The 10240-nt window shown below is 31.9% G+C and overlaps 1 protein-coding gene across 1 annotated transcript; it reads left to right on the forward strand.

Moving 5' to 3' along the window:
• The first annotated feature begins 2158 nt into the window (after positions 1–2158).
• Positions 2159–5897, forward strand: LOC149540085 (ran-binding protein 1 homolog b-like). The gene is made up of 4 exons (XM_089801282.1): positions 2159–2610; positions 3939–4090; positions 5130–5255; positions 5514–5897. The coding sequence occupies exons 1-4, from the start codon at positions 2450–2452 to the stop codon at positions 5741–5743; spliced, it is 669 nt and encodes a 222-aa protein (XP_089657408.1). The 5' UTR covers positions 2159–2449; the 3' UTR covers positions 5744–5897.
• Positions 5898–10240: the final 4343 nt, after the last annotated feature.

Genomic DNA, 10240 nt, shown 5'->3' on the forward strand with positions numbered 1-10240 from the left:
TATTTTACTAAAAAATACAAAAAATAGAATAAATAATATAAGACTCGTAAATCTCTAAAATAATAAATTATGTGGTTTTTATTATTTTAAATTTTTCTAAAAACTATGCATAAATCTTGTCATGTGTTGAACTTTTGCCTATAAATATAGAGTCAGAGTATTTCAAATAATCACAAATTTGAGAAGACTCACATATTGAAAGGTAGATGATATATTCGAATAAATAAAGTTCAAATTGAATTTTCATTTGTCAGTGTTTTGGTAATTGTCTATTTTGTATAGCGTTAAGTATCAATTGTCTATTCAATATAATGATTACTGCTAAAATGGAACAACTGTTGCAACCACTAGTTTTTAGGATTTGTGAGTTTATGTTTCAAGGCACTTTGAGTAGACCTAAGGTATTTTGTCAGAGACAACTTGTCACCTGACACTATCTAGTCATGTTTTATATTTTCATAATTTTTTGGTTTATTGTATGGTATGATTTTAGGTTCAAATTAGTCATTTGAATAATCTTGCAATTGTTTTGAATTCAATTTTAATAAGTAATTATTACATGGATAGTTAGTTTTTTTGGGTGTACTAACCTTTACTTTCCTTACTTTTCAAACTTTTAGATCAACATTAATGACTTTGTATGCAAAATGTTTCATTAACATCTCTATGATTGATATCAAAAGTAGATTATGATAGACACTTGGTTTATTTGAGTTAATTTTGATAAGAATTATTTTCTTGCAAATGATAGCCTTTAACCAGTGTTACTCTTATTTTATCTTCTTATTACATCTTCAGGTTTGCAATTATGTGGAGAGATTTTGGCTGTTGGTGATCAAAGTGTTTTTCATACCTCATTTGGGATGAAGGGAAGTTCTATGTTTAGGATTAGATAGAAACATGTGAGAATGGTTCACTCGACAGTTCTCAAAATATTAAACCATCAAGCGGGCAACTACAAAACATGAAAGGATGCTTGGAGTTATGCTCTAAATCAAATTTTTTTGAACCCGATAGTTTTTCACTTCCAATCATTAGGTTTCCTATGAAAAATTAAAGAGTGTTAAAGCTTTAAAAGGAAAATCACTCTTGTCTCAATACAACCATGACAAACGCCAAGAAATACAAGAAGACTTTCTCTTAGAGGCATCCTTCAATGTCACAATGAAGGAGAATGAACTCTGCTCCTTATAAATTTTAGAAGCAAGATACTACTTTATGGTTTCCTTAGAATTTCACCAGTCGAGCAGGTTCAGATACATTTCCTTTTCTTGTTTCTTGAGTTATTGGGTCCTTTTGCCAGGATAAGAATTTGTAGTAGAGTAACCTATCTATTTAGGCAACTCTATTTTTTGATGCCATGACTACATGAGCCAAGAAAGCTCTTTGATTGGGGCAAATAATGCTTACAGTAGGAATTACCTAGATAATCTGTTCAATTTTACACAGTTGGGCATATAGGTAGTTAAGTTAAAACATGTACAAAATTGCCTATTGACTATTCCCTTGCACCTCCTATTGTGTAAGTGCTAGCATAATTATAAATCTCCAAAAATTCAAATTATCTACATTTTAAAGTAAAATAAAATAGAATTTAGTCAAATAAAATGAAAGAGCAATATGTTCTAATTTTCTTATATATTTTATTGTTTAAATTGATTAAGAATAAATCCATTTAATTCTATTTATTAAGACATTGTATTTATCTTATTTTTTTAATTACAGTCAGAAGATATTTTCTTTAAAAAAAACATATTTTCTCCCTTTGCCTTTATTGCTCACAACCAATAGAAATATTGAATAATAGTATTATTTGAAATTCATAAATATTCCAAATGTTCCAAAATTTAGAATAAATTAATAGACTAAAAAATACTAAACTGTTATATGAATTGTTTTAACAAAACTATGACTTTTTTCAAATTGATTAAAATTATGTATTATATATTTTTTTAACAAAACTTTTTTTTTAATCATATGACAAACTATCTATAACGAATATAATTCCTTACCCTTTTTTTAACCCAAATAAACTTTAATTTTTTTCAATGCAATACTTGTAAATACTTCACACATTCCATTAAAAGCTATTCCATCAAAATGAAACCAAAGCTAAATAAACTCATTATATATATATAAATTTTTTTCCATTATAAACAAATTGCATCTACTACACAAGTTTTTAACTCGTTTGAAGAGGGGGACGTGCCCATGTAGTGGGTCGTCTCAATTCCATATAAAGAAACTTTTTCGCATTTAGGGATTTCCAAACACTTGCTATTTCTGTTCGCCGCCTTAAATTGTTTGCTCTCCAAGCTTCTACAGATTTTCATAATCCAAGCCAGTGAATTTTGAAAACAACATCCAGATCAGTGCGGCTTCTGGTTTTACAGGTGGGCTTAGATATATTTTAAAGAGAAGCTCATTTCTTATCGCATTTCTGCTGAATATGGCAGGGGATAAAGAGGAAGCCATTCATAATGCAAATGAAGAATCTAATGAGGTTGAGGACAAGGAGGAAGATACGGGAGCTCAAGTTGCTCCCATCATTAAGCTTGAAGAAGTTGCAGTTACTACAGGAGAAGAAAATGAAGATGTTCTGCTTGACATGTAAGCCAAACTTCTTATTTCCTGTTGTCAATTATCACATGGTATGATATGACTGCTGCGGCCCTTTGCTATATGAGGGGCTCTAGGGTTAATTGCTTTTTGATGAAATGATTTTTCATGTTCTGTTTGATTCAAGATTTCAACTTGTCCGGTTTGACTGGAAATATCTGCCTAGCGAATCCTAAAATAGGGATACCGAATAGTGTTACTCTGATTTTTCCATTCTGAATTGAAGATTTTTCGTTACTCGTTTCGATGGAGATATTCCCCACTTACATATAGGATTTTGGAAATTAACCATTTCAATATAGGATTGCTTCAATACAGTTTTTTGAGATACCGATTCCCATACAGCGCATTTTTGGAATATTCATTTTAATATATGGTTTATAGATCGCATATTATATTACATTGATTTTAGGTTTTAGCCATTCCAATATAAGATTATGCGATTTGCCCTTTTAACATGGGATTTTGGGATTTGCTGATCCAATACAGAATTTTTGGGATCTCGCTTTTTCATTTACGATTTTGCAAACCTGTTTTAAAATTTTGGAATGGTTATATTGTAATAGCATTCTTGAAACACCCATGGCAATATAGCTTTTAAGGACTATTTTATTTCTATATAGGATCTAAGGATTTATTCATTTCAATATAAAATCTTTTTAATATCTGTTTCAATATAGAATTTGAGGGTTTATTCCAGAGCATCCAAATAGTTCTCTGCCCCTCCTTGGGCACGTCATCCCGGCCATGATACAACATGGATGCACATTAGATACTGTACTCATGCATGCCCTAAATTTTTTTATTTTCCAACTGTGCTCGATGTGTGATTGCATCTTTTTAAAATTTGACGTCAATGTTTCCAAACTTATTTTGAAAAACTCGAACCATGCAATCCTATTTAGTATAAACAATACCTACGCCAAACGAAGGACGTATTTCTGTGAACGATTTGTTTTGGGTTATCTTTCAGTGCAACTGAACCGCTTTTAGCATATTGTAGATATGCTAAATCAACTTATATTTATGTATGTAGTACCAGTTATATGCTATATTGCTCTTGAAGTAACGAAAATTTTCTCTAATAACTTTGAAAATTGTGAAAATTTTGTTCAGCATATGTGTATGTGTTTTTCTATGAATGTTGTAGCCAACTATATGCTTATTGGGTGTCTTAAAAAGAGGTTGTATATCTGTGTCTGTGTCCATGCAACTTTGATTTATTCATGTTAATAAATGGTTTTTTGCAATACCGAGTTTAATATCGGTTTTGACACCATTCATTTCAATTTTTGAGATTTTTGGGGATTTTTTTGCAGGAAAGCTAAGATTTATAGATTTGATAAGGACGGAAATCAATGGAAGGAAAGGGGAGTAGGAACAGTGAAGTTTTTGAAGCACAAGGATACTGGAAAAGTTAGATTGGTTATGAGACAGGCAAAGACCTTGAAAATCTGTTGCAATCATTTAGGTGAGTTTTTAGCTTTATTCTTGCACACTCCATCTAGAATTATTATTTGCTGCTAAACTGGGATGCTAAGTGACTGATAATGACATTTTGTTCGATAAGATTTTATTGTATATCATCAGATTGTTGGCTAATTTCAGTGTTCACAGTCAGATTATGTATTATTTATTCTGTAGTCCATAAATTTTTATGGATGGAACAAGTTTTTTCGTTTCAGCTAATTTATAAAGGATAAATTAGCAAACCAAATATGCAAATTCAGAAATATGTAAGGCTGAATTGTGTAACTTTGTGCATTTTGCTTGTTCCTTCCAATCTTCTGTCGTTTAATTTATGCACATCATGCATGCTTTGTGTGCACTTGCATGCATGCATGCCCACATTTCATGAGTAGTGGTTCACGTGACCCCATCTCTCATAAGGATGAATGGAATACTCAGCACTCATTGCATCTAGGTGACGCTGATAGAGGTGAAGCACTGGTGACTTCTGAGAGGTCACCCATCCCAATATTACTGCAGCTTGAGCATGCTTAACTACGGAGTTTCCTTCATGGAGTTATTGAGCGCTAAGTGTTCCATTCATTCTAATGAGAGATAGGTTTGTCTGAACAACTACTCAGGAAACACAGGCCAATGAGTTTGACTCAAAACTACACTGTTAAATCTTGATAGCATTATCACAGTTTTGAATCTTGATAGCGTTATCACAGTTTTGAATCTTGTTTATTGATATACTATTTATTTTGATTTCAGGATTTTATTTACCGTCCTTTTTTATTATTATTGGTAAACAGCCGAAGTCTAGATTAATTATTATTATTTGTTGGAATTAATTATTATTATATATTAAGTGAAGGTAAATTCGAACCCAAGACCTCCCACATGAGAGGCTCGCAAATTACCATTGCGTTGTAGGCTTTTGCCTGATTCCCATCTGATTTTAATATTTTAATATCTATGAATTTTGGGTGATGATGCTGGGTGTATTTTCCATTGTTTACTCCTTGTATTATTTTGACATCCTGTGTTTTCTTTTGCAGTTCAACCCCCATTAGCCCTGCAGGAACATGCTGGTAATGAGAAGACCTGGGTTTGGCATGCCCCGGATTTCTCAGATGGCGAACTGAAGGAAGAACTTTTCTGCATTCGCCTACCTAGTGTAGAGAGTAAATATCTTATCCTGCTCTTGCTTACACAAAGCTGGTTCAGTTATCTGGTTCGTTGGTAATGAGGCTTAAGTCTCATCTGTTGTTTATGGCTTGTGCTAATTGTTGCTCTCTTCCACTACAATATTCCTTGCCTAATGGTTGTTTCCTATTTAAAATTGTTTATGTATGGTCTGAAACATTCACCTAAAGAGATTTTTGCTGTAACATGTGGTCTTTGCTTTGTTTAATAAAGTGTGTGCTGCATTTTTAATGTAGATGCAAAGAAATTCAAGGATCTGTTTGAAGAAATAGTTGAATCCCAATCCAAGATATCCGAAGAAGAAGAAAAATCTACAGATGAAAAATCTGTAGAGTCAGCTGCTGAACTGCTTGAAAGTCTGAAGGTTGAAGATAAAGCAGAGGAGTCAAAAACTCAATTGAAGGATAAACAAGTTGATGGAAATGAAATATCTGCAGATTCAGCTGAGCTGAAACAGGAAGCTTGATTGGCATGTATTGATGCTCATTACTATCTATTTTACTGAGATTCTGTATTGTTAAATGGATCTATTTATCCGGAATGACTATGATGTTTAGCTGTGTATTGAGGGAATTATTTAACAATTCAATGAATTCATGCAATTGATTTTTCTTGAGGTATGTTAAACTTGCCAGCTGAAGCGAGGATGCAGTTAATTTGATCTTGAACAATTAATTCTTTTGCCATGTGAAGAATTTTAGCCAGGAACATGCTTCATTTATTATCATTAGAAATGTACATCACTCTCCAACAAGACTTCAACTTCTGCTATGCTCAATTTGTAATTGTGTATGCTGCTAATGTATGCTAGGATCTTATTTGCATGGGCGCAGAGAAGACTTAGGTCAGAAGGACAGTGTTTATTTATTGGCTGGAATTTTTCATTTTTTCCATATTATTTTCATTCTGTTTGGATTATAAGTAATGATCTTTCTGTTAATGATCTAGAAGGTTTGTGTAGTTCTGCAGCCAGGCAAACAACATTTATTATGCTTACCAAGACAAATTGTCTTCTCTCTTTGTAGAGACTAACAAAACCTTAGTTTCAGTTTCACCATTAATAAACTTGTCTCTCTTTCCTCCATCTATGCTCTTAGATTCAGTTCTACCATTAGTAAATTTGCTTTCTTCTTTCCTCCGTCGATGCCCTGTAGAGACGTTGTTAATCACAGCAATTGTGATTTTTCTTTCGAAGGCTATTCAGCAAACAAATATTCTCTTTAAACCTATGCCCTGTGATTACTCAATCAGTACAATCAATTGAAATCAGATTCTTTAAAGACTCAAACTGACTTGAATGAAAATGAAAATGGTGTTTGTAACACAATCATAATATGGAATACACCAATGTCCAATCTAATCTACAAGACATTCAAATTGACAGACAAAATGCAAGGAAAATGTATTTTATTGCTCTTTGTACTTGGATTGCGTACAATTCCTTCCAATCTCTGCTTATTCCACACGTTGTACAGGCTTTATAGATCATATTTCGACTTCCCAAACCAACTCTTATTAGTTTTAATGGCATTAAACTCCTAAACTTGCCTTAAACAACTCTCCTGCTCAAAAGGCTAACTAGCCATTATTGAATTTAAAACCCTTTAAAAACTCTCTTATGAACTAGTAATGGGTCCATATCGACCCTTAATACACTGACATTTACATAAATTTCATTATGATGGAAAGTCATAATTGGCTTCAAAACTTGATAGCTAAACCGTTTAACGGTTCTTGATCTCCATATCTGACCTCTGGCTCTTGATGATGTGTTTTTATAGGGGACACCTGTAGGTTGCCTTCTTCCTCTCGTACCCTACAGAAAACTCAAAACCAAAATCAGATTTAAAAAAATAGTTTTTAGCATGGTTGACATAATTGTGTTCGCAAAATATGTTTTCTAGAAAAACTCTTTTTCTTTTTAAATAATATATATTTTTAATTTTTATTTTCTAGAAAAACTCTCTTTTTATAAAAAATATAATTTTTTAATTTTTAATTTTTAATTTTGTTAAAAACTAAGGCAAAAAGCCTATTAAACTTTGCTTGTTTCTTTTGTATTCTCTTTAATTAACTCAACTCATTACATGCATCATCTCATTTAATTTTACTTTTAATTAAATTTAAAGTGTTTTTTTAAGGATCTCGAGTTTTTGTGATTTTTGAAAATTTGGCTGAGTTTTTTTCAATTTTTTTTTCGTGAGGCTTGGCAAGTTGTTGAGTGAGAGTTTTCCAACTATGGTTTTTAGGCCTTCTCATAGGACAATTGTGTCACTCTTCTTGTTCCTTCACATTCTTAATTTTGTATCCCTTGCTACAACTTTTTTTGCACTCACCAGCTTTTATCTTCCTTCTTTGAACTTGCAATGCTTATGTGCATCTTATCCTCAAAGCAAACCACAATGTTATCCTTTTCACGCGATATGGTAAATGAAGGTGTTAGTAATTGCCTTTTACAAAACTTATGCATTGAGTACATGTCTGTATACCCATCACAAATGATCTCCTTAAATGTTGCCATGGTCTTCCTAGTATATGATATGCTACCTTATCATGTGAACTAAAATCAACTATCAATTCACATACCTTGCTATGATTCACGCAATTAGTCTTGAAGATGGATACCTATTTGGTGCTTCTTGTTGTAACTTGCTCTTCCTATCCAAACCCACTATCATTAGTTTGAATGAGATTAAACTCCTAAATTTGCCCAATACAACTTTCCAAAGGCTAACTAGTTGTTATTTTCAAATATTTGAATTTAAAATCCTTTGCAAACTATCCATTATGAACTCCTAAAGGCCTAAAACATCGGATTTGGTCCCTTTAGAATATTTTAACCTTATTTGCAACTTCATGGACAAGTTCTTAACTCATTTGGCATTATTTTCCCATGTTATAAGATTTTTCATCCTAAGGTCATTATTACAATGGAAAGCTTAGTTGGCTTCTATAGTTCAACCTTAATGTTTCTTGATCTCCATCCATGACCTTTGGCTCCTTAATGTCTTCATTTGATCTTTTAGGTGGTCCTACACAACAACGTTTGATTAATTGATGAATGGACTAATAATGTTTGGTTTAAAAAGTTATGGTTGCAGGTATTATTTTGCAACTTGGTTTAAAAAGGAATATTTCTTATGTTCTCTAAAGACCACTATAAGTAGAAAATAGATAATAGAAAAATAATGGTCAGCTATTATAAATTATATGTTTTAACTACATGTTTTGTATCCTAAACTAGTATTTGAAACTTTTGAATGAGTAAATTCTTGTTCTTTCTTACCCTAGATGGATAGTAGTGAAAAATATCCTACCCCATTTTGACATTTTTCACACTTCTTGCTCTAATTGGTTGTGTTATGAGGATAGAGAAAAATAAAGCCACTCTCTTTTGCATGAAGAAAATAATGCTTATTTCTTCATCTCTCATAATTTCTATTCCAAAAATGTGATTGACATTGATTTTGGAGGGAAGATATAATAATGTATCTTAGATATCCTTGAAGGAGTTAATGGCTACTTTTAATTTAGAAGATAATAATTTAAAGGAGAAATTCACTTTTTATTTAAAAACGATTAGGGAATTATAGAGTTGAAAATGTTGTAGAAAGCATCGTTAAAGATAATGTTATTGGAAATGAGATTATTTCTAGACAATAAACCCAAATTTAGTCAAAAAGTTGCTTTACTGATAACTCTAAATACAACATCAAGAATATGCTTCCATGGATAAAGCCTTGGCTAGGTGGAAGGATGGTTCATCTATCTCCCCTATTAGGGTCCCAATGAACACTATTTTCCACAAATATAGTGATATCGCATCCTAAGTTGTAAGTAATATAGTTTCAGTCCTTATCTTGGACCCATTTTCGTGTCTAAGGTTTCCAAGCATTATTAGCCTTTTTGCTATGCATTTAATTACTAAATATTTAAATATTTGACCCAAGTTAATTTAAATTAGAGGAGGATCCCTTTGATTATGAGTGTGTCCCTTTATTTATAGGCTCTATTTCAAATTAGGTGGTTTTTTGTATTTATTCGAAAACCAAACCTTGATTCTATATGCATTTTGGGAATCACTGTTAACTTTCAATTAAGTTTTGAGCCCAAATTGATTAAAACTAGAGGCCTTGTAGGAAATAGGGAAAAATGGATTACCCTATACCTTGGAAGGCACCCTATTCAACTTCCCAAATTTAAATTTGAGTTATCTCTTTCATTTTTAGCAAGATATTCAAGTCCTTATCAACCCTATTTGAGTTTCGAGTCTCAAAATGGATTAGAGAGGTACAAAAGCAATGCTATCTAAGATCATTTTCATAAGGAGGAGAAAGAATAAGAAGTCAAGTCAAGGGAAGTCAATTCATTATCAAGAAATCAAGAAATCAATCCAAAAAATCAAGTAATCAAGTAGTTTATGTACATATAATATATTTACATCAAGCATGGAAGGTAGTAAGTGAAGTCTAGATGAAGAAATTTGTAAAGGTGTTCATGATCTTCCTATTCTAAATCCAAGGTGAAGACAACATTTACAACTCTTGCAAGCAATTTCACAAGTCACTCAACACTTGTGAAGGCATAATATCTTATCAAGACTTTGCTACTAGTACCTTTTATTTTCCTTTATTCAAATTCAATTCAATTTCAAGGTTTATTACAAATAAGGATTTAAATAAGGGTCAAATTCCAAACAATTTCACATTATTTGTGTATGTGATAGGTTTTGAAGCTATAAGAATATTTGACAGAACACTGCAATTGGCAAAAGTCTCATAAAAAGTTATTGGACTCAGGGGTCCCAATCCTATCGTTCTAAACTAAAATTCGAATCAAAAGTTAGTCTCTACTTCACAATTTTAGATTTTGTGTTAGAATTGTGTTTACAACGTATAATATTTTGTATGCATGATTTACCTCATTTTTCCTTACATTTTGCATTCTCCACTTTCTTTCTATC

This window comes from Cupressus sempervirens, chromosome 9 (assembly GCF_028749045.1).
Source record: "Cupressus sempervirens isolate cs-2001-9-10 chromosome 9, ASM2874904v1, whole genome shotgun sequence".
NCBI classification, from domain to species: domain Eukaryota; kingdom Viridiplantae; phylum Streptophyta; class Pinopsida; order Cupressales; family Cupressaceae; genus Cupressus; species Cupressus sempervirens.

Coding starts and splice junctions, on each gene's coding strand:
- LOC149540085 (XM_089801282.1), top strand. CDS start 2,450: ATGGCAGGGGATAAAGAGGAAGCCATTCATAATGCAAATGAAGAATCT. Junction 4,091..5,129: donor AATCTGTTGCAATCATTTAG/GTGAGTTTTTAG, acceptor TTTCTTTTGCAG/TTCAACCCCCATTAGCCCTG. Junction 5,256..5,513: donor TCGCCTACCTAGTGTAGAGA/GTAAATATCTTA, acceptor TTTTTAATGTAG/ATGCAAAGAAATTCAAGGAT.